Raw genomic sequence first — 23,377 nt, 5'->3', positions numbered from 1 at the left:
ACTGCTGCAATAGGCAGAATAAGATACTCAAGAGGATATCCGAAAATTTTACATTATAGAATGGATGATTATAAAAAATTTCATAAGCGTCTGCTAAATCATCTACGAGGCAGGATTTCTGATTTGATTTGGAATATGTAATCCTTGGGATCCATTTCAATGGCTTTTCCCTTGGACTGCAGGCTGGCTGCTATATCTATGTTTTTCAAATATACAATGCATGTACCTCATCCTACAACCACGTGGTGTAATCAACAATTTCCCCTCTAACCACCATTAAAATTACAAACAACCAAAGCAGGGCCCTTACCAACGTCGGATTAGCTGAACCAGCATTTTCATCAATATTCCTTCCACTTGATTCATTTTCCCTTTTTGTGCTTGCTTTCTGCTTAGACCCGATCCCAAACCCTCAAAGGGGTAAATGCCTTTTTGCTGCTTGAAACAGGAATGTGAAAGATATTAAAGACCTTTTTCTTTTTGAAGTTACAATAGTTCCCCAATAGAATCAATTATTTACAAGCATCATTACTATTAACTTCAAATAATTGGATTCAGACAACAATCTATAGCAGTAATCTTAGATATTCTTAAGACTCTTTTGTCTTGTTTAACCTTTCCATCACATGAAAATCTCTCCTTTTGTTGCACAAATTTTTGTTAGAAACTATGTTATCTGGCTTCATTTTTCCTTAACTAACTGCATCGAACACATTTTTGAACAAGGGTTTGGAGGTATAATCTTCAAAATAGATGAAAAACTTTTACAAAATAAAAAATTGAGTTGTATCAAAATAATAATGATAGAAGAAAATAAAATATACTCACAGTGCCCAAAGTTCATTGGATAATCAGCCAGCTGGTGATGTACTAGTAACCACCTTTAATTGTTCAAATGAACATTGAAATCTGTGCCTTTCTTCAAGGGTCATCTTGACTTCTGAAGACTACAGTAACAATAGAAAAGAGACCAAAGACATGAATTAATCACACAACATGAGAACCACGGAGTTCTATAATTTAAGTTAATTTGCAGTGCCTTGTCCAAAGGATTAACTAAAGCACCATTTATTTTCAAAACCATATGGCTGTCAAAAGGTACTAGGCAGACAGATCTAGTAGGAAGCAGACCCAGCAGGGAAAAAAGTTGTAACGTCATAAATTGCCAAAATCGGATGAAAAAGGGCATATCCAACGAAGAAGTTCTACTCTTTCATCATTTAATGAAATCTTGAAGTCCATAGGATTAGAAGAGCATACTTGACCAAGTAATGCAAACCAAAGACCTAAAACAAAATGTGCTTTTGGCAGAAATCATATTCATATACAGAAACTGAACAATGGGATTGACACATCAACAATCAATGTTACTAAGCACAGGATGCATGATAAACAAATAAAAGTATAAATGCTAAAAGGATCCCAGAGGCTAGAATTTTAGTGAAATTTCAGTCATGATTAACAGAAACAAGATTCATCCATACTTTTTGCTTCTTTGCTTATAAAAATATTTTTAGAAGGAACAATGCATGATACAAAACCATACCTGTAAAGAAGCTATGCTTTGCAAAATTGAGCTGACCTCTGTTCTGAATAAAGAAATAATTTTCTGAACTTTAATGTCCTTGTACATTAATAGTAGCAGAGAAATAGTCGCATTTATCCGACTGAGACTGTCAGTGGCATATCTTGTAGAGGTATCAGATGGAAGCGACAAATTACTGTCAGTTAAAAATGAACCAATTACATCCAATACAAGCTTCAGAATCCTGTTACTCCTATCAAACAAGAAAAAGCATGGTAGAAGGTAATAACGCCATGTGCGAACATCATCTTCTGGAATACACTGCATAAATCAAAAGAAATTTGGCAACTAGAATCAAGAAAACAAAGTAGTCTACAGAGACAACATGATGATGCACAGAATTTTTATTTGCTGGTTTCCCTTTCACTCCTGGTAGGAGTTAGCAAATTCAAGCATAGATGCACAAATAACAAGAACTAAGTAAGAACAATTTATAGTACTTAGGATCAATATAAAGGCAAGAGGATGACCAACAGAAAAACTAAAAATGCGAAATATAACAAGATAGCAGATAAGAAACATGTGAAGAATTTAAGTCGAAGGCAAATGCTGACAACTTACATGCACAACATCCATAAGATATCCGGGAAGGAAATTGCTTAGAGCAATTATACTTTGTTCAGAAAGCCTAGTGGGTTTAGAGTCCAGCACAATGAGCACTCTCAACATTGCACATGCATTGTCAAGAGGTGGTTGCAACAACTGTAAAAGGTTACATTACCACTGTCAAGCATTCTGACTTGCAGATAAATTTTTAAGGAAAGGGACCAAATGGAAAATGAGAAACAACTCATCCAACATATCAAAAACTTGGATAAACCCTAGGCTACGGGAACAAGGAAATAACTGAAAAGAAGATGCAAGCAGTTCAGTCAACTTACTATCAAGCCAATGATTGCTTTATCTAGTATTTGTAAAACAACAGAACTATCACCCATCTGTGACAAGTATGAGCAAAGCACGCTGGTGAGAGACTTAAAAGCTCCATGATTTGAAACCTTCACATCACTTTCTCTAACAGGATCTATATTTTCTGCAAATAGGAAATCCCATTGAGATAGATATCAAATAATGATAAAGTAAAATCACAAGTAAAACTATAAAAGTATCAAAACAGAACAGAGTGTAGCAGTCATTTATTCCCCTATAAGCACTTGCACCATGATGCACCTTATTCCCCGCTCATAGAAAGAGGAGTTTTAGGAGCAACCAAATCAATAGAATCTAAAGGGCCAACTCTCTGTAGTTAGGAAGTAAAAACATTTTACAAAACCATCCTATTGTGTAGCAGGCTATTATGAACTTACAAGATACAAATTTACAAGCATATGCACCATAAAGGGTTAAGTTAAAAGATACCCAAAATATTTAAATTTGTTGAAAAGACAAAATAAAAGAGCCAAGTGATATAACCAACAAAATTGGAAAGTGAAGGTAGTTCTGAAATACCAGGGAAAACTTTGAAACGAGATAGTAAAGTCATGAAGAAGCTGATGTGGTCAGCAATTTGGATGTGTCCAGCTTTGTAGGCAGCATGCAGAACCTCTAAAATGCGGAAAGATACAAATGGCTCCAATTGAGGACCTGAAATATACAGAGGAAAATGAAGATAATAGAAGACATTATATGTCAAACAGAGAAAATGTAGCTTTGCTATTTTAAGTATCTCCTTACCAAATTTACAATAAGATCATCCACCAAAAGGCCAAAAGAAGGTGCCGGCAACATCCAGCAGCACAAATGTCCAAATGGACAACTCACTTCTTTTGTCTTTTACTAAAGCAAAATAATAATGTCTCTAAATTATACGTCAACTTTCCATTTCGGGTTACCTTAAAAAAAACACTTGCCATTTTGGGACGTCTGAAACTGTCATCTTTCTTTTCTGAAAACCTCAAATTTTTTATCTTTTTGGTATTGGATTCAGATTAAAAAATATGAAGGTTTTGAAATTATAAAAGTATAAAATTTTAATATAAAAGACCTAAAACAAACAAATCATAAAAAAACACTTACACAGGCAACATAAAGCTACTGATTTCAGAAAAAGAGCACTCAAGTTAGAGAAATAATAAAGGCAACAGATAGACAACTCCTGACAATCCCTAGGAAGTCTCATGAAAGGACCATAGTATATGTTTCCTGCAAACAAAGAAATGAAATGACAGGTCAATTCTAAAGTAGGTAAGTTTGTTTCATCAACTAAAGTTTCGGCAAAAATTAACTTATACCTTCTTCACATGTGCTGTAAAACTCACTGAGTGCAAATTGAGTATTTTCATATTCCCAAAAAAGAAAAGAGTTTGAACCAGAAAATTGCCCAAGACGAAGAAGAAGGCGCAAGACAACCTAAGGTGCAAGAAAAATAGTTACTCGTGTTTTGAGGACTCACAACAAAGTGGATCATTGGTTAAGATGATTATAAACGATGATCAAACTTTTCAACTTCAACAATTTTGTCCACCATCTAACCATGTTAGTGAAGCTCATAAAGTAAAATAGGTTAATACCTGAGAAGAGGATGGTTGTCTATCACCAAGTAGCATTAACAACAAGGGCAGCTCTCTTATCCAAACAGTCTGAAAGTCTAATACCACAGTATCACTTGCTTCAGTATAGTGCTTATCTCCATTCTGTTATTTAAAAAATAGTACTAGACTTAATTTTCAGATGATGCAAATGAGGTCCAAAGTAGGAGTTGCCTTTTAGTGACACTTAAAATGTATCGAATTGAGCTTACAGGAATTAACATTTCTTCAATCATGGACAGGCAAGCCAATTTAAGTGAAGACTCTGGATTGCAACCCTTGAATGTCTGAGTAAATGACTGCAACAAAGTTTTTAATGGTTATTTTCTTAAGACCTATGAAACAAACACCTTGAACTATATGGCCAACAAAACTGGAGGGAAAAAAAAAAGCCAAGCCCAGAAAACAAGAGAAAAACTAATCAACATAATGTACTTAAACAGTGCTCTCAAAATAAAACCAACCTCAAGAATGCGTGACTGCCAACAAGTTTCCACTTCTGATGCAAGTTTGGGAATGAAAGGAAGCAATGAAGATACATGCTTTTCCCATGCTGCTTTACCAGAACGTGTGCTACAACAAATCTACAGGATGCAAGTTATCAGAAGCAATTCTATAAAGACTGCACTCCATAACATAAAATGAGTCTTATAGTTGAAGAGCATCAAAATACTTTAAGAACCTTTAAACTAATTCAGAGAAGTATGATGACAAAATAAAATTTGAAATTATTGCGTAATTTAAAATGCAAAGCTAATAACCCGAGGAAAATTGTTCTCAGGTAGACAATAGATTTTTAAATCAAACCTAGAAAGCAAAAAAAAAGAGAAAAAGAAAAAGAGTAACTAGCCAGAAATACTTCCTTAGCCACTAAATTTTCTCTGACTTCAACCACAGAAATCCTATTCCAATTTTCAGTGATCCCAACCTTTCCAAGAACTATTCCAAACAATTCCCTACTACAATCTACAATCAGACCTTTGAATTGCTGAATTTTGAAAGATCATGAACAGGAAAAAACTGATCTCCAAGAAATCGCAATGACTATGTTATGTGCCAATTGCAAAGTATGGGACTTGGACCCCACATAGGAAAGTAAGGGATTTCCTAGTGGGGCTTATATGGACCTAGGCTCTCCAACCTCTAGCTTTTGGGGTGTGGTTCTCCAAACATCCGTATCAATTGGTATCAGAGCCAACCATCATGTTTCTCAGTTGCAATCGTGTGGCGTGGGTGGTGATGCTGGCATTGCAGTGTTTGCCCGAGGATAGATTAAGCTAGAATAAAGCTAGCCTGCGTGGGCGCCGGGGCTGCAGAGCGTGGTAGATTTTTATGTGCCAATTGCAAGGCGTGGGACTTGGATCCCACATAGGAAAGTAAGGAATTTCCTAGTGGAGCTCATATGGACCTAGGCTCTCCAACCTCAATAGCCAGCTTTTGAGGTTTGGTTCTCCAAAGGTCCATATCAGACTATTAACCAAGTTTTAATGCAAGGCACATATCCATCATAATTGTGATATGGTATGAAAAAAATGAAGACACCCTCTCTCAACACCCTAATTGTTCTCTTTACCTTCCAGTATGAAGCTACAGTGGGTACAAAACCTTTTGAATCTTAAGAATTCATAAGTTGGATCAAAACCTTGTTTTTTAAGAAAAAAAACCATTACATGATCTTTAAACTTGAGAGTTTACTTTTACTTCAATGAGCAAGTTCAGAAAGAAACCAGATAAAGGAATGCAAGAGGGTTTCAAGAAGCCAACCGTGCCGAGTAGTGCATTCTCTATAAACTCGAGAAATTTCTCAAACAAATTTGCAGAAGGGCAGATCCATCCCCGGAGGTGCAAAAATATCTCCGTTATGACAATGTTCAGGATAAAATATCTATCATCCTCCTAAATTCAAAATATAAAAGGATCAGTTGCAATAAGATTAAGGAAAAATCAACAACAGTTTCTAAAGAAATCATGTAATGGTTAGGGTTACTCTCACACACGCATATCAAGAAGGAACAGGGGAGAGGGCAAGATACATGGTTCTCAATTCTACTGGTCAACAACAGGGGTTGATCAAAAGCCATATTACTCAATGAGATATTTTTTCTACACAGGCAATTGTTTTTTCTTTTCAAAAGCCTCAACATAACAATGATAGTATTGGATATGCAGAGAAGGAAAAGACAGCAACAGTCATAAAACATAATCTAAGATACCAGCTGAAGCATTAGTCTATAGAATGCAAGATACATCAGCATCCAACAGAACTCAAAATTGTTCATCTTTTTGTTTTATTACTGCTAAAACGAAATGGGTTGACTGAATGTTTTCCTTACACAAGAGATTGGAAAGAAATTAAGATGTATTTGTTAAGAGACAAAAGATAAGAAAGGCCATTGGAAAGCCAAACAAAGATTCGGAAATCATGTTAAGGAGATACCTTCACAGAAAGGTGGTGTTTTGGATAAAGGGGAAATGCTCCCAATAACTTCTTTGACAAGGGTGATGAGAGAGTTTGATTGCATATTGACTCAGGTGCCACTTCATGAGTACCATAAATAAAAAATCTTACAGCAATATCTATGCTTTGAAGTATGGATAATATACAATCAAATGATTGTGCATCCAGTTGTGGCATAGAAATGAGCAATGGAATAAATTCTTGGAAACAGTTTATTAGAACTAGCACAAGCTCCTTTAGTTTCTTGATAATGGTAGAGAAACCTACAGGAACAAAAATAAAGTCATTAATACAACCAGAGCATGCCAGCATGGTTTTCTTAACCTCCTAATTAAAACAAAAGAAGCTGAAAAGAAAAGAACAAAATAACAAAGTTGACAAAATTTGGAGCAGAGTATGTAGCGGGGGAAAAAGAGAGTTTAGCGGGGCAAGGTTAAGAAACTTTGCAATTTACACTACTTATTATTACAATAATGAAGAAAACACACTCCTCAACTCTGATTGTTAGATAGAGAAGTCACCTAACTCCTTAGGAAGAGCTGGCAGCAAATGCACAATTTAATACTTTAAATAACAAACAGAAATTGAAGCCCAAAAAAACCTAATAATTAAAAAAAAAAAATTGGGGGGGAGGGGGGGGAATTGCACAAGGCATAAACACAGAAACCAGACCATACACTTTCCAATTAATTGTAACCATCATTCATTTAGTGGAATAGAAAACCAACACAAAGGAGAAAAAAAGTGTAATGAAGACAGGGTGCATTAAGATTTTACATACCAGTATTTGCTGTTGGTGCATCAGGCTCAAAAGCATGTATCATCCTGTCTCCTGAAATACCCTAAGATATTTAATGGAAAATAAATACAGACATTAGAAGCTGGTATCATTACAGACAAAGAACCACCTCATGTTTTTGTTTGCCAAAATAATAGAGCCAAGAAAGATGGTATACACAAGATTGACAATAGGAACATACCTTTTCAGATTCTGGCTTTTTGCTTGGCAACAGTGACAGGCAGCGGACTAACCCTGAAAGAGTAGTTCTGAGCTTTCCCTTGTCTTCTACATAATACTGGTTTTTCCTTAAAATATCTTCATAGCTCTGAAGAATCTGGTCATGAAACAACCAACTAAGAAACACAAACATGAATATATATAAAACAATAAGAAACAATTACTCAAATTAATTCAGAATGGGATATCACCGTCCTAAATAAAAAAAGTTCAGGAAAAAAAAAAAGGAAATACGACTACAGAGAATAAGGACTGGCTATATCACAATTTTAAAAGATCATCACTTAATTTTATCTTGAAAACTCAATAATACCCTGTTCCAATGAAACCAAAAAAGCTTCATATCTGATATTATTAAGTATCAACGTGACTTTTCTTTTCTGCACTATATATTAATTCCTTTAACAAACTTCTTGTTTTACCGAAGCCAATAAAAATATAATAATTGCAATGATTAAAAAAATGATACCTTCTCAGCATATAATGAAAAGCAAGGAGGATAGTATTGCACAACAAGATCAAAAAATTTGAAAGCCATCAAGCGGATGTCAATTGCTAAATTTGTCATTGCATTGAAAATATATGTCATCAATAAGGAGATGAGAAGTCCTTGATTATCCTGGAAAAGAAAAGCCAAAACCTATTGTCAGTTAAATGGACAAGAATAATCACTATAAAAATAATAAATGGAGAAAATAGGTACAGCCATATCTTAACTCACAGGACAACAAATGAAGCACATGTAGAAAAGATGGTAGCAGAAAGAAACTCGGGCAGGATTATTTTCTAAAAGATATATATGTATATGTATACGACAAACACGTACATATATACATACATATGAAGTCAAGTATTGATCCTAAGAACAATAATCTGGTTTAAGCATACACTTAAAAATGATAATAATTCCTTCGCCTTAAACAGCATTCCACCCTGAGCCACGTTTGAACTATGAGAGTAATTTCACACCTTAAGAGACACATCAGCATACAAAAAAGAATACCAAACTTATGGACAAACAAAAATAGCAAACCCACTTAGCATTTCTCCAGCATGTTTTGGTGTTGTGAAGGTGTGTACCATGCTTGTGCCTTTGCACTAGACGACAAAAGCACCTTAAGACACTTTTGGGCAAGGCCCATTTGATCAGGCACATCCCTGCTGCACCTAAGCATGCTGTCTTGTAAAGCTTTAGGCATAGAAAAAGCCCAGTTGATCCAAGTTCTCTTTGTTTTCTTTTTTTTTTCACTTTTCTTAGATATATATTTACTTGTAAGAAAGGCATAGCATCTAAATTTATACTTTTCAATATTTTAGTATTCAACTATAGACATGAACCATAAGGAAATCACACAAATTGACTAATAAAAAAATTGCATATTTTGTAGATACACTAGACCAAACTTTAGAGTTTATTATATGTCTTAAGCTTTATACACACACACACACATAAAAAACTCACATACATACATACATATCATTCTTTACTTCACTTAGGCTAGAGCCTTTTTTGCACCTTGTGCCTAAGGCAATATAAGAGTTCTACTACCTAGAGTGCGCTTTGTGCCCTTGACAACTCTGGCTCGTTTATAAAACAATATAAGCTAGTCTAAACCAGCCCTTTAAATATTTAATAAATAACACCAAAAGCTAAAGCATAAAGATATCTGCATCACCAGAATTTCTACCGAATAATATAAGCATGTAGCAATACACCATCATGGAAAACTTAATCTTGAAAGTAAACACCAGCTTGAATTTAAGAGCAAACAAACAAAAGGGAAAGAAAAAAACCTCAGCACAACCAGGGAAAATTTCAGACTTAAACAGTTGATATAACGCTTCTCTAACTACTTTATCATCATCACTTATCCGCTCCCGCAGTTTCTCTATAACTGCATATCTGTGCAGCCTCAACTCTGCTGGATGATTAAGGACTAAATCCTTGATTCCCATTAATGCATCTTCAAGGAGAAGAAAACTCATATAAAGAACAATTTATGGATCTCAAATACAAACACAGATTCATAAATTATACTCAATGAACAAATCATCTAAAATCTAAAAGAAAAAGTTTATTCATGAATCACAAATTAGAAAACAAATAATGCAATCGAACAATAAAAAGGCTGTAATTCTTTAAAATCATAAAAAAAAAAGTACCCCTTCGAACTTTGGCGTTATGATGAGATGTTTGCTGAAGAAGTTCTTTCAAAGTCAATCCTTTCTTACTCACAGCTAAACCTTCCTTGTTTGTTGCCACACTCTGCTCAGGAAGTACAATTGCTGCTCTCGCAATACACATAATAGCAAATTTCGATCAATCAGATCCCCAATAAAGCTAACAATAATGCTTTTCGAGATTATAACTAAGAATTTTTTGTAGCAAAAGAAGTGTTTCAAATTCCACTAATTACTTTTTCCAGCTAAACATATTGTCTCCCTAATTCAAAAGTAAAAATATGATAACAGATTAAATTATTAACCCTCACCTTTGGATTTAATTTCAGTATTTGTGGCATTCTTCGGTGGAGGCAATTTCCTGCCTAGCTTTCTCTTTATTTTCTGTAAATAAACTCAAATAAATACTTTTTTTAAATAGTAACGAGTAATACAAGAAAACAGAAAGGAAGCATTAGCAGTAGAATTACTTTGAAATCTATGCCTTTCTTTTGCTGCTTCTTTGAAGAAGCCTTCGAACGCACCATTTTACTACACCAATAGACGTAAAATCACAGTACTTCGCATAAATGAAAAAAGGGGGGAAGGATGTTAACGAAATTCGTCAAGTTTTAGCAAAATATTTGCGTTTGCTTTCCGATAATGAACAGTAACTCAAACAACGAACCTGGTTTCCAGGTTCTGGTTTATAGGTCAATCGCCAGTAAGGGTTTAGGCATCTGATAAAACCCCTTTCAAAGTCTCTTATTTATTTTCTTGTAATCGGCCCAAAAGCCCAACAATTCGACTAATTAAGTTTATGGGCTTTTCTTTTTGAGGTAATTTGAGTAGGCCATTCTTTTCGAGTGAAAGAATTAATATATCATTAGAGTAGCTATTTTTAATAATAGGTGAAAATAGCATCATGTTGACATGTAATTAGAGCTGATCATGGGCTGGGCGGCCCGGCCCAGCTCGAAGGTTCGCCCAAAAAATGGGAGGGTTTGGGTAAAAATATAGGCCCGAAAAATAGGCTTGGGCAAAAAAACGAGGCCCGTTTAAAAAACGGGCAGAGCCTCGGGTAAGATTTTTTGGCCCGGGCCCAGCCCGGCCCGAATTATATATTAATATATATTTTTTATTTTATTTTTAATTATTTTAAATTTTTAATATAACTATTTTTATTATATTGTTAATTTGTGTATTGTTTTAAGAATTGTTTTAGTATTATTTTATTTGTTTTAATATTTATTTTATGTTTTAAATATATTTGATTTATTATATTTTTAAATTTTTTATTTAATGAAATAAGAAAAAAATTAATATGGGCGGGCCGGGCCAGAGCTTGGGCTTAGTAATTTTATTTCGGGCGGGCTTGGGTAAAATTTTAGGCCCATATTTTGGGCCGGGCGGGCCGGCCTGGACCTAGTATACGGGCCTAAAATTTTATTTGGACCCAGCCCAAACCCAACCCGCCCGGCCCATGATCACCTCTACATGTAATAATATTATATTATAATTTAATGAAATTAACTATTATTTAATTAAAATTAAAATTTTAAATTTTGAAAAATACAAAAATTTTAAAGGATCAAACTAGATTTATTCTTGTGAAGTCAATATCTCATTTATAGAAAATCATTAATTTTTACATGTTTAAGATATTGTATTAATCAGGAATAACAGTTCTATTATGACAAAAAGAAAAAGAAATGGAACCGTGATACTATTTTTTTTTTCAATAATCAGAAGAATAATAACAAAAAATGAGCAAAGTTGTCAAAAAAATGGACAAAAACAACGGTTCTAGTCTGGCCACGTCAGCATCATTTACCATGTCAACATAATTAATCATCGAACTAGTTAATTGACAATTTCTATTAACAATTTTTTTGGCATTAAAGGCTTAATAAAGTGAAATTTTTAAGAGTTTAATTACTTTTATTTACTTTTAACCCTTACAAAAATAAATAGATTTGAATTGAATTTTATTACTTTAATTAACCAATTTTTAAAATTTTAATGCATTTAAAGAAATCACTAAACACTCTAAAAATTAAAATAAATTCAATGCTGATCTATTGCATTCAAATAATTCTTAGTTTATTATTTTTAATAAACTAGAATTATTTATTTATTTATTCTTATTAGTAGTATCTTTTCCAAAAAGAACCAAAAAAAAAAAAAACTTATTATTTTAAACTGAAAACCAAGTTAAGCTATTGCCTTAATTAAAATAATACTATGATTGGATTGGAATTATCCATTGGCTTTGTAGAAACATATATGATGATGGACTCATGAAGCATCCTACTTCCGCCATAATTTACAACCTCAAGCAGCACCTTTCTTACTTCCCGTTGGACGAATACCCCTGCAATTATGTACTTACTCGGTTGCCTCTCTCCCTATATATCATTGCTTTCCGACATACTTGCAACATGTTTTTTGCCTTTATGGTTTTCGGTCCATTTGTCCAATCTAGTATTGTCTCCCGAATAACTTGTTGATTTTAATTCATCAGAAAAAAATATAAACAAATAACAAAGAATCCAATTCATAATTCGAAAAGAGTTAATGTCAATCCAGAAATCTGTTGCATCCATCCTTGTGGCAAACCTCTTACGATGTAGAGTTTTAGTTGGGAAGAACAAGGAGGAGTTGAGACAGAGAGACATGGATATTGTTGTTTGTTTCGGTGGGGCGACAAGTTAGTTTAGATATCTGGTTCTAATACCAATTGTAATGTCTGTTGGCTAACAAGACGTCTCTGCCCATAAAATTAATCAAAGCAACTTACACCATCATAAGCAGCAAAATATTACAAACGACTATATTTAATGCGGAAATATATATCAACATTGAATTCTCAAATAGATAGAACACAAACTACTATTTATAACAACAAGGAATTCAAAGAAATGCAACAAAGTACCTCTTTTTTATCGACCATCGGCAGAAGTGAATGACTCTGCAAAACCAGTAGGCCGAGCCGGGATACTACCTTTGCTGTCTTCTAGGTCCAAATAACTAAAATCTTTTCCTTCAGCTTCCTGCCAGTCTTTCACCATCTGATTAAGAGGAAGGCTGTAATCAATGGCACAATAATCATCATTATCATCATCCAGTGGTTTCCATTTTTCAACAAGTGGAGCCAATACATTCACAGCATGCCCCATGTCTGGCCGTTGGCTGGGTTCCCTTGCAGTGCAATGTCCAGCAAGTTCAGCAATGATGGAGATACTCTCAAATGTTTCATCCTTTACATCGAGAGATGGGTCGATAGCAGCCCTTAATTTCTCCTTGTCTGGTTTGATATGCCAGAACCATGCAGCTAAGTACTGGGTCTCTTCAGGCCTATCCTCATCAAGTGCAGTCAATCCAGTCAGAAGTTCCATCAGCACGACACCAAAACTAAAAACATCGGCTTTGGTGGTGATTTTTCCTGTAACTGAAGTATACTGAAACTTTGAAGTTAGAGTCAGTACAAAAACAAAATGACATCAATAACAACTACGGGATATGCTTCCATTTGTGCAAAGACTAGAACAAATCAGCTTAAAATCCTCTAGATCAGCTTACTAGCGGCATATATTACTTTCAAAAAGTCCTTGTAACTACAAGGAGGACTTCAAACTACATTCATATTGAAAGAAAGAATGGTTAAAAGTTTTAAGCAAAGTAAACTATTTCATGAGAAAACTTATGTTTATTTAAGCCTGATCTCATTTCAAATGATTAGACAACCTTAGACAGGTTGCTTACCTGCATATTCTGGTGCTAAGTAACCAAAAGTCCCAGCAAGCCTGGTCACAACAGATTTCTCCCCGTTAGGAGCAAGTTTGACTAAACCAAAATCTGAAACTTTTGCTCTGAAATCATCACCAAGTAAAATATTTGAAGACTTGAGATCTCTATGTATGAAGCTTTGATGACCCAGGGTGTGAAGATACTCCATTCCTCTGGCTACATCCAAGGCGATATTTAGCCGTCTCTTCCAAGATAGAGCCTCTAATTTCAGGCTCTTCCAATGGAAAAGATGCTTGCTAAGAGCACCTTGAGACATATATTCATAAACAAGAATTCTCTCATTGCCTTCAATGGAATAACCCAAAAGAGATACCAAATGACGGTGCCGAACCTTTGAAAGGACTGCAATTTCAGCCTGGAATTCATCCAAAGCCTTGTTTGTAATCACGCCAGCCTCCATTCTTTTAACTGCAATTTGCGTTCCATCATCTAGTTCCCCTTTATAAACTACACCAAAGCCACCACGGCCGAGCTCTTTCTGTGCTGCAAAATTTTTTGTTACACTCCGAAGAACTTGAACTGCTATGACCAAATTTCCAGCTTCAATAACATGAGACTCCCCAATGCTACTACTATTTCTGCTTGCAGAGCCACTCCCTGTTAGTGTAGAAGGGTTTGCATTGGTGTTATTGGCCGCAACAACAACCTTAACCATGTTATCCGGATCAGATGGATCCCTGGGAGGGATTACCAGGGAAGTTGAAGCCAAATTACTGTCTTTTCTCTTCTTATAAAAGTAGATGGATAGAGGAATGACAAGAAATGCAACAAGTGCAAAACTTGCAACAGGAGCCATGATCAAAACAAATGTGTTTCTTTTGAAACCTTTTGTTTTTGTTGATTTCAGAGAAAAGTTAGTGGCAGAGGAACCCGGAACTGTATCTTGCGATGAGGTAGTAGGGATATTGGGTGGAGAATCTGAACTCTCAGGTGGAATATTAGCCCCTTTGGTATGGTCTGTCTTATCACCGTTCAATAAAGGATTACCAGTTACGACAAGCTTCACAGTTCTACTAAATTTTGGTAAAGGACCAGATATGTTATTGCCACTGAGATCCAGAGTTTCTAGGGATTTCAAGCTAGTCCAGTTATTTGGAATGGGACCACTTAGGTTGTTAGATTGAAGCCTGATTTGAGAAAGGGTGTCCAGCTTTGCAACTGAAGGACTCAAACTACCAGAGAGATTATAATGGGGCAAATTTATGACTGAAACCTTCCCACTATTGCATCTAATTCCCAACCAGTTGCAGGGCTCATTACCAGACCAGGAAGATACAAGCTTGGAAGGGTAATTCACCCCTCCAAGAAACTCTATAAGTGCCATAACTGCTGGGGAGCAAAGAAGCCCCTGAGTGGCCTGACAGAACTTGTTTGAAGCAAAAGTTACCTTTGATGCCTTGAACATTGGAATTGGACCCATCAAGTGATTATTGTTTAAATCTAAGTTTTGCAGTCTCATATTTGCTAAACTAATAGGAATTAGGCCAACAAGTTTGTTACTATTAAGATTGAGATCCTTCAAGACAGTTAACTTACCAATACTCTCTGGGATTGTTCCAGTGAAGTGGTTCCCGTGCAGCCATAAAACTGTGAGGGACTTCATTGTTGCCACAACATCGATTGGACCAGTCATCCCTCCATGCAGTTGATTATTCAGCCAAAGCATCTGTACAGCACTGCCATTGAAAGTTCCCTGAATTTCACCAGACAACCTATTACCAGAAAGCATCAAGTTTGTCAAGGAAGGCATGGAACCAAGGAAATCTGGCAATGGCCCGATCAAATTACAGTTCATACAAGAAAGATTGGTCAATTGAGCAGAATTTTCCAAAGCCTTAGGGAATGACCAGCCGGTACTAGCATTAAAATTGTTGTCATCCAATGCCAAGACTTCCAGATTATCTAAACCATCAAGGAAATCAGATGGAATAGAATCAAAATTGTTGTAATCCAAATAAGCATACCGCAAATTAGATAAACCAGAAAAAGATGGCAACTTTCCACTCAACTGGTTCCTTTGGAGACCAATGTTCTTGAGCATGGAGAGCTTGTTCAAGTTTTTAGGCAAAGTACCCTTCAAACCCATACCTTGAGCCTGAATCTGAGTAACCCTGGAATTCTCACAATAGATGTGGTTCCAGCTTGGAGGACCACAAGGATCACCACCATTTTCGGGCCATTTCAAGAGCTCCGGATTATCAAGTTCATCTCTGAATTGCATTAAAACATCAAGGTCACCAGAGTCAGTGGTGCTAAAAACCACTAAAACAAGACACAAAATAAGCACTGAGGCTAACTTCTTTCTCATTGCAGATATTTGGCTGCTGCTGCACTGGAGCAGATAACCTCAACTACTATAAAAGCAGCTTGACTTGAGCAACAATGGTGGTTTCTTCAAATACCCACTTCAAGCCTTCCATCAAATAATTAAAAAAAAAATAGATTTTAGATTTCTGGTATACTAAGAGACAGTGAAGAAGAGACACAATAATTCATGAAAACAAACAAGGAGAAAAAAATAATCAAACTTTGGGAGCTATAGAGCAACAAGGGCAGATTTTTTACATGAAAAACAAAACAAAACAAAGTATTCGATCAAAGTTGAACTATTGAAGAATATAAGCCTAACGAAAAAACAAAAATGAAACTTGGACGATTCCTTATAGCCTGAAGGTGAATTTCTCAATTAGCATTACAAATATAAATACATATAATCATCAACTTCAATATTCTGGAAAGGTAGTTTTTCATTTGCCAGACACCACCAAAGACCATACCAGATTTCCTTTTCACTCTCCCCTTGCCTTATCAATAACTGCAAAAAAGACAAGGGCAGTACTGTCTTTTGAGTAGGATGCTACATCCAGGTGCCATTACTTTTAACAGTTTTCTTTCCTTTTCATTTCTTCATTAAAACAGCACTCACTGCTATTAACTAATTAATCAATTCCACTTTTATGGCTTGTTTAATTAAAGTTATATATTTTTATTGTAGCATTAAGCTGGTGGGTCATTTTTTGTTGAGTAGAACACTGATCCATTTCAGAGGTGCTTTGATTTCCATGCCTTGGTGGCTTGTTTCATGGTACAAGTTATTATTAATATTCTTCTGCAGATAATAAATAATAAAATAATGCAGACCAAACAAGTTTTATTAGTATTATTTTGCCCAATTAATTTGGGGTCGGAAGAATAATGGTGTAATTGTGGTCCTGCATTTTCTTTTTAGATTTTTCTATTTTTTTCTTCCAATATTTACTTCATTTCTTCCATGGAGAGTTTGATATAGGAACAGATTTGAGTATTCAAATTTCCCAAGTCTTTTATGATTTTTGGTGAAGATAAAAGAATAGTCAGAATCATTTCACTAGATGTAATCACTCAGGCCGTCAAAATATAAAAAGATTTTTTTATTTTTATTTTGTTAAAATCACAAGATACACTATTCATTACTTTAAACAAGAATCTAAGAAGATTTGATTTGATTGAGAAACAATACTTTAAAAAAGAAACAAGAAACAAACTTATGCCATGATTAACCAAAAAGTGATATCAAAACCTCTCTATTGCTCATTTGCTCTTCGACGTATTACACATAATCATTGCACTCAGCTTAAGCTGTTTAATATAATATTAATATATAGCATATACTTTTGGGCTCACACTCGTTTTTAATCATTTTTACTGTTGGGCTATATTTTATATGCTCATTCAAAGGCCGAAGCATAAACTTTTATGTTGCATATCCCTTCAAAATCACGCTGATCGATATTGTATTAAAGTTGAGAGATCTTATCCTAAACTACAGTCCACGTAGGTGTGGAGCGATGATCCATGTGGGTGAAAAAAGCACAATATTTCTCTGTAAACTATGAGTCTCGCTCGCATTCTCAATTAAAAAACAAAATGAAGCACTAGAGTAATTGGAAATCGTAGCTGGGATCATTACTTAAACTTGTGGTTAATTGGTATGAAGTGACGAATAGCTCAGCAGTATTTTTTCTATCATAAACGTATTTATATTAAAGAAGGAAGATACTATACTATTGGTAAGTTAGTAGAGGACAACTAAACCTAATTTAAATAATATTAATTATCCTAACCAATGATTTTGATTGCATTAATGTTAAAATTAATCATATACTAATTTAGTTCGAAAATTTATCAAATCATTAAATTTTTTTTGTAAAGTCATATGTTAAAAGATATACCTATTCATGAATTAGGCTACTCACCTAGGCCCGAAAGTATGTCCGAAATTTGAGAGGGTTTAGGTAAAAATATTAGGCTCAAAAAATAAACTTAGGCAAAAAAAAATTAGGCCCATTTAAAATATAAATTGGGCTCAAACTTAAACATTTAAGACCCGGAACATTTTCAAGCCCAAGTCAAACCCATTTTAAGTTTATAATACTTTATATTATGTTATTTTTATATATTATGTAATTTAGAACAAATTAAAAAAGTAAAGCTATACTAAATATATAATCTGACTCTAATGTATACATTAAAATAATGTTAGGATGATTGTATAAAAATTTTAATAAATAAAAATGTATAAAATTATTAAATATTAAAATAGTATAATACAAATATTTTTTTAAAAATTAAAAATAATATATCGGACCTAAAATGAAATTGAGTTAGTCTTTTGTAAATATAGGTGGGTTTGAGCAAAATATATATTAATATCAGGCTTAGACTCCGTGAACACCTTTAATTTAAAAAAAGTTATATGAACAATTTAATCTATTTTAAAAATAAAATAAAAATTGAATCTTGTGTGTTGACCTAATGGTCAAAGTGTTCATCACACAAGGTGTGGCCTGAGTTTGAGTCGCGCTAGTTGTGTTGCTTTTAGGACTTTACCAAAAATTATGTAGCAAATACATTTATAAATAATTAATATAAATAATGAATGAGTTGAAAACTATGAAGGATTGAGTTCAAATTTTATAACATGAAATCCACCTCTGTATAACAGAGGATGTGTTTAAAAATAACATATAATTTTTCACCAAAAATATATATAATAAATAATAGGTTAAAATATGTCTAAAGTCCTTGTGTTTTTTCAAGAATTTAATGTCTCAACTTTTCAAATTTTAAAATTCAGATTAAATCGTTAATTGTAACATCTTTTTATTATATGGCTACTAATTGAATAGGTTTTGTTTTTATTTTAAAATGTTTGTAGTATCTAATTTAACAAAAAAAATAATCATAGAGGAAGAAATTAACATTCTAAATAGACTCAATCTTTGACTGAATGTACAAGGTGCCTCTAAGCCACTCATCCAAAAATCTTTACCCCATTCTAGTCATTCCCCCATTTGACCGAATGAACATTTGTCTATTGATGCATGAAATTAAACCATGGGTTAAATAAGCTATGCACTTATCAATCTAATCTCATTGTCAATTAAAAAGAAAATCACAATGCATACCTTAAACTAGGATAGCCATGGCCGAATACCTTGGTTTTTCCTCTTCAATCTTCCCTTTCCCAAATTCGGCCACCAAGAAGAAAGATGAGCATGTAAAAATTTTTTTTTTCTTTTGTTATCTTTCTTCTAAAATGACTACTTTCAAAATAATACAATTTACTATGTAAAGTAAAAATATTTTATTATAATTAAGTGTTTAATATATAGTATAGATTATTTTTCTTTCACCCACGTAGTTTTATTTGTGTTATTTGAAATATAATCAAAGAATTTGTTTGTTATAAATTGAAATATATCGTGAGTTAACAAATATATAAAAATAAACCTGAATGATAGTGGTATAACATGGTTGGAGTATCTCTCCAAAACAAGCACGCCTCAATGTACGCACTTAGAGCGAAGGGCCCCGAGCATGGAAGGAGAACCACACCAACAGCGGGATGAAGTTAACTGGGGCATGGTTGTTGGAATAGCTGGGAACCAAGGTACTAGCAAATTTGGTGCAACAGCGATTTTTCAATACAAGAAAGACAACCAAATTATCATATGGCAGGCAATAGAGGGATCCACCAAAATTTATTCTACACTCATCTTTCTACACTCATCTTTCTTCGGACCCTTCTACTACCTCTCAAGCATATGGAGCATATGGATGTAAAGAATTGTCTATGCAAGGATCCCTCCTGGAAATTAAGCAATATTCTAGAAAAGAAAACAGTAATAAATTGGCAGTTGCAACCTCTTATGGAGGATTTACAGATTCTACAACGGGAAGTGCAAATTCTTGGTGCTCCAACAAGGGATGGCTTGCAAAGACGAGTAAATTGGTGGCTAGAACAACATATCAGACTTCATATAGTTGGTGTATTTGCTATTGTACCAAAAAAAATGATAGTAGTATGGTAGATATGATTTGGATAGGTTAGTCTGAATAAATAAAATATCCGTTATTTTATATAATTTCATAAAATATTCATTTATATAACTGTAATTATATTATATAATTTATATAGAATGATTATTTACATCAAACATCTTCAAATTATAATTTTCATTCTAAATTTATTAAACTATCAAAGTTAAATTAATTAAATCCTTTCATTATTAAAATAATTTTAATGTTACTAAATTATTATTATTTTAAATGTTGTGGCTAACTTATAAAAATAAAAATTAAAAATAAAGTACAATTGAAAAAGAGATAGTGAATAATAAATCATTTGTAAAAACTTCAAAATCAATATTTTGACAACATTTACTTCAACAAAAAATTTTTAATTTTAATTTTATATTATGTTGTATAAATTCTGATATATCATTTAATAATTGAATTAACTTTTAGAATTATCTTACCATATATAGATGTTGGCAAGCCTTGAATTGGAATCTAAATAATAGGTATTTCTTATTCGAGTCCAAGTCCCTGCTTTAAACCCAGGCTTCTTGAATGAAGCACAAATTTTTAACCGACCAAAATGTCTTGCAAACAAATACCCGACCCGCATTTCAATACCATTTTCACCATACCTTAAACCTCCATTTGTTATTTTACAAAAAATTTTAAAGCCCTAGACTAGGGTTTTCACTTGCTTCTCCGAAATAAAGATCAAGTCTTCGTCGCGATGGTTTGTTCGTTTCGAGTTCACTCTCTTTCTTTTTAAAGAAGTGGCTGCAATGGTTAATTTTTGTCGATGTTGCTAATTTCTTATTTGATTTGTCTGTTTAGCCGCAAGGTGATTACATAGAGCTACACAGAAAGAGGCAGGGTTATCGCCATGACTTCTTCGAGAAGAAGCGTAAGAAGGAAGCTCGCCAAGTTCACGAGCGTTCCGCTAAGGCTCAGAAGGTCTTTATTTTCTTAATTTTCCCTTTTATTTTGATTATTTTCTCTTTTCTTTTTCGGGGGTTTATGAGCTAATTCATTTGTTTCTCTGTAGGCCCTTGGTATTAAGGGTAAGATGATTGCCAAGAAAAATTATGCAGAGAAGGCCCTCATGAAGAAAACGTTAGTTCTATTTCCTAATTATTATTTTTTCTAATTTGGATTTTTCCATCTTTTTTAGTATGTTTTAATCCAATTAAGATCTTATGGGAATGATGTTCTGTTTTGCACTTAAAAAATTGATGATAACTTGTCTTTTTAATAGTTTTTCAGATGAAATTAGATTCTGTAAATTGATTGACTTCATGGGCTAAATTCATTGTGGTAATGCCCATAATGATCATATTGTCTTCCATTAAATCAATGTCTTATTCATGCCACTTCTTCCTAGGAAATTAACATGACTGTTTTCCATATTCATGTTGCTCAAAATTTTAAATTTTCCTCACTCGGTTGGTCCGTAATCACCTATTCGCGTGTACTGTGAATTTGTTGTGATAATAAGGTCTAATGATAGAGAAGGGATGGAATGGAATTAAATGCCTATCGTTTCTGAGGCCAGTTATGGAGTCATGAAATGGAACTTGGGCTTGAGACAGTTAATTTATTTTTTTAAGATGTTAACACTATAAAGCTTTTGCTTTGGGTCTATACCTTGTTAACCATAATAACCATTAATTCTGCATCACATCAACAGATTGGCCATGCATGAGGAATCGTCAACTAGGCGCAAGGTTGATGATGAAGTGCAAGATGGCGCTATTCCTGCATATCTTATGGATCGTGAAAACACCACACGTGCAAAGGTATGGTGACATATGAGTTTGATGGCACATGAATCCAATCATCAATACATGTAACATTATACTATTTTAGGTTCTCAGCAACACGATAAAGCAAAAAAGGAAAGAGAAAGCTGGAAAATGGGAGGTCCCTATACCCAAGGTAAAAAGATTCTCAAACTTTCTGTTTGTTGCATCTCAATATGTGCTTTCTCAGGTATTTTTTCTGTTTCTGTATTTTATTTTTCTTGTAACTACAGCTGTTTGACTTCTTAAGTTTTGACCTTCAGGTAAGGCCTGTGGCAGAAGATGAGATGTTTAAGGTGATCAGATCTGGTAAACGAAAAAGTAAGTATATATAAATTGCTTCTTCCTCTTTTTATGCTAACTTTACTTGCATAACATGAACTTTTTTGCATCTGGAGTTGGATTGCACCAGAGGAAAGGATAATGTTGGATTTTTATGAGAAATTCTGGTTCTTCTGTGTTAATTTCTTTCTCTTGCAGCTAAACAATGGAAGAGGATGGTCACAAAGTGCACATTTGTAGGACCTGGTTTTACAAGAAAACCTCCCAAATACGAGCGTTTTATCCGTCCGTCGGGATTGCGATTTACTAAAGCTCATGTTACACACCCTGAACTCAAATGCACCTTCAATCTTGACATCATTGGGGTGAAGAAAAATCCCAATGGTCCAATGTATACCTCTCTTGGTGTTATGACCAAAGGAACAATCATCGAGGTTTTTTTTTTTTTCATTGTTATTTTTTTATATATTTGGCATGAATTCAAAATTACTGATGTCCATATTTTTATGTTGAATTCAGGTGAATGTAAGTGAATTGGGTCTGGTCACACCGGCTGGGAAAGTTGTTTGGGGTAAAGATCCTCTCACTATATTCAAGCATGATGAATAAATACCCTATCTTGCTTTTTCATTTTAATGCTTGTTCCTATTTGGTTTTTCGAATGCAGGAAAATATGCTCAAGTAACAAATAACCCAGAGAATGATGGTTGTATAAATGCAGTTTTGCTTGTGTAAGAGGTTTACAACAGACATTTCAAATTTGATAATCCAATTCATATCAAGTCTGCTAACTTTCTCTCTTTTTCATTTTTTTCAGTGTTATATTTAGATTTAGATATTTCAATGCTTTTGAACCAAATCTGTTTATTTATAAATCTGAGTTTATAAGAGTTATGCCTTTTCCCTTGGTGTATGGTACGATAGAAAGTGATCAATTCGTAAGGAATTTAATTGGTGATAGAATGATGACTTTCTTGATGCTAAAAAGCATAGAACTTTTTGGGGACAATTATCATTTTTCTCATTTATTTTCATTATCTTATAGAATAATTTTTTGGTATAATATCACTTTGTCCACCACTTGACCTCTAGTTGCATTTGTTTGTTGCCTTATTTCATCAAGGATACTTTGATTGTGTCTATCGAGTCTAATACCATCAAATGCTTAAATACTGGCCCATGTTTTAGTTCTGTTAAGTAGTCCTGCTCAAAATATCCTACTGCAACATCAATCTTATAATCGTAATCCGAGTTTGAAGCTACGACTGCATTTTAAGGTTCTTACAAACAATTATTGAGTCCCCTCGAGTCTCTTGTTAGCCTCGCCGTTTCAAAGTTATTATTATCTACTGCCCTTAACAAGATCACTTTTCAATTACTTCTAAATTGAGGTGTGAG

General features: G+C 34.0%; 3 protein-coding genes across 11 annotated transcripts; 1 reads left to right on the top strand and 2 right to left on the bottom strand.

Moving 5' to 3' along the window:
• Positions 1 to 36: 36 nt before the first annotated feature.
• LOC108456744 (uncharacterized) lies at positions 37 to 10,494 on the bottom strand. 2 transcript variants are annotated; one of them, XM_053018866.1, is made up of 21 exons: positions 10,438 to 10,494; positions 10,241 to 10,301; positions 10,082 to 10,154; positions 9,753 to 9,875; positions 9,384 to 9,553; positions 8,059 to 8,208; positions 7,552 to 7,686; positions 7,353 to 7,413; positions 6,551 to 6,834; positions 5,878 to 6,009; positions 4,578 to 4,697; positions 4,326 to 4,412; positions 4,096 to 4,218; positions 3,817 to 3,934; positions 3,602 to 3,727; positions 3,035 to 3,169; positions 2,467 to 2,618; positions 2,147 to 2,287; positions 1,547 to 1,846; positions 829 to 947; positions 37 to 435 (listed from the first exon to the last, which is right to left on the bottom strand). In XM_053018866.1, exons 2-20 carry the CDS (start codon positions 10,295 to 10,297, stop codon positions 852 to 854), a joined length of 2,583 nt encoding a protein of 860 aa, XP_052874826.1. In that variant the 5' UTR covers positions 10,298 to 10,301; positions 10,438 to 10,494; the 3' UTR covers positions 37 to 435; positions 829 to 851. The 2 variants fall into 2 exon arrangements, with proteins under 2 accessions (XP_052874826.1, XP_017610873.1); XM_017755384.2 differs by having other exon boundaries at positions 10,241 to 10,494.
• Positions 10,495 to 12,501: 2,007 nt separating this feature from the next.
• On the bottom strand, positions 12,502 to 16,935 carry LOC108456743 (receptor-like kinase TMK3). Of its 7 annotated transcripts, none has more exons than XM_053018865.1 (3): positions 15,857 to 16,935; positions 13,515 to 15,769; positions 12,502 to 13,210 (listed from the first exon to the last, which is right to left on the bottom strand). In XM_053018865.1, exons 1-3 carry the CDS (start codon positions 15,865 to 15,867, stop codon positions 13,164 to 13,166), a joined length of 2,313 nt encoding a protein of 770 aa, XP_052874825.1. In that variant the 5' UTR covers positions 15,868 to 16,935; the 3' UTR covers positions 12,502 to 13,163. The 7 variants fall into 7 exon arrangements, with proteins under 7 accessions (XP_052874825.1, XP_017610869.1, XP_052874824.1 ...); XM_017755380.2 differs by having other exon boundaries at positions 12,502 to 13,200; positions 15,857 to 16,504; XM_053018864.1 differs by having other exon boundaries at positions 12,502 to 13,200; positions 13,515 to 15,972; positions 16,125 to 16,504.
• A 3,472-nt stretch (positions 16,936 to 20,407) lies between these two features.
• LOC108454757 (uncharacterized) lies at positions 20,408 to 23,079 on the top strand. 2 transcript variants are annotated; one of them, XM_053018697.1, is made up of 10 exons: positions 20,408 to 20,631; positions 20,733 to 20,852; positions 20,944 to 21,011; positions 21,586 to 21,694; positions 21,765 to 21,833; positions 21,961 to 22,018; positions 22,178 to 22,413; positions 22,499 to 22,550; positions 22,647 to 22,710; positions 22,797 to 23,079. In XM_053018697.1, exons 1-10 carry the CDS (start codon positions 20,629 to 20,631, stop codon positions 23,062 to 23,064), a joined length of 1,047 nt encoding a protein of 348 aa, XP_052874657.1. In that variant the 5' UTR covers positions 20,408 to 20,628; the 3' UTR covers positions 23,065 to 23,079. The 2 variants fall into 2 exon arrangements, with proteins under 2 accessions (XP_052874657.1, XP_017608813.1); XM_017753324.2 differs by having other exon boundaries at positions 20,415 to 20,631; positions 22,647 to 22,942.
• The last annotated feature ends 298 nt before the right edge of the window (positions 23,080 to 23,377 follow it).

Source organism: Gossypium arboreum, chromosome 9 (genome assembly GCF_025698485.1).
Source record: "Gossypium arboreum isolate Shixiya-1 chromosome 9, ASM2569848v2, whole genome shotgun sequence".
NCBI classification, from domain to species: Eukaryota; Viridiplantae; Streptophyta; class Magnoliopsida; order Malvales; family Malvaceae; genus Gossypium; species Gossypium arboreum.
This window is presented reverse-complemented; position numbering and strand designations above follow the sequence as displayed.

Coding starts and splice junctions, on each gene's coding strand:
- LOC108456744 (XM_017755384.2), bottom strand. CDS start 10,297: ATGGTGCGTTCGAAGGCTTCTTCAAAGAAGCAGCAAAAGAAAGGCATA. Junction 10,155..10,240: donor AGAAAGGCATAGATTTCAAA/GTAATTCTACTG, acceptor GTTTATTTACAG/AAAATAAAGAGAAAGCTAGG. Junction 2,619..3,034: donor TCGTTTCAAAGTTTTCCCTG/GTATTTCAGAAC, acceptor TCCTATTTGCAG/AAAATATAGATCCTGTTAGA.
- LOC108456743 (XM_017755378.2), bottom strand. CDS start 15,867: ATGAGAAAGAAGTTAGCCTCAGTGCTTATTTTGTGTCTTGTTTTAGTG. Junction 13,201..13,514: donor CTTAGCACCAGAATATGCAG/GTAAGCAACCTG, acceptor AGTATACTTCAG/TTACAGGAAAAATCACCACC.
- LOC108454757 (XM_053018697.1), top strand. Junction 22,551..22,646: donor GGCTGGGAAAGTTGTTTGGG/GTAAAGATCCTC, acceptor TTTCGAATGCAG/GAAAATATGCTCAAGTAACA. Junction 22,711..22,796: donor ATAAATGCAGTTTTGCTTGT/GTAAGAGGTTTA, acceptor CATTTTTTTCAG/TGTTATATTTAGATTTAGAT.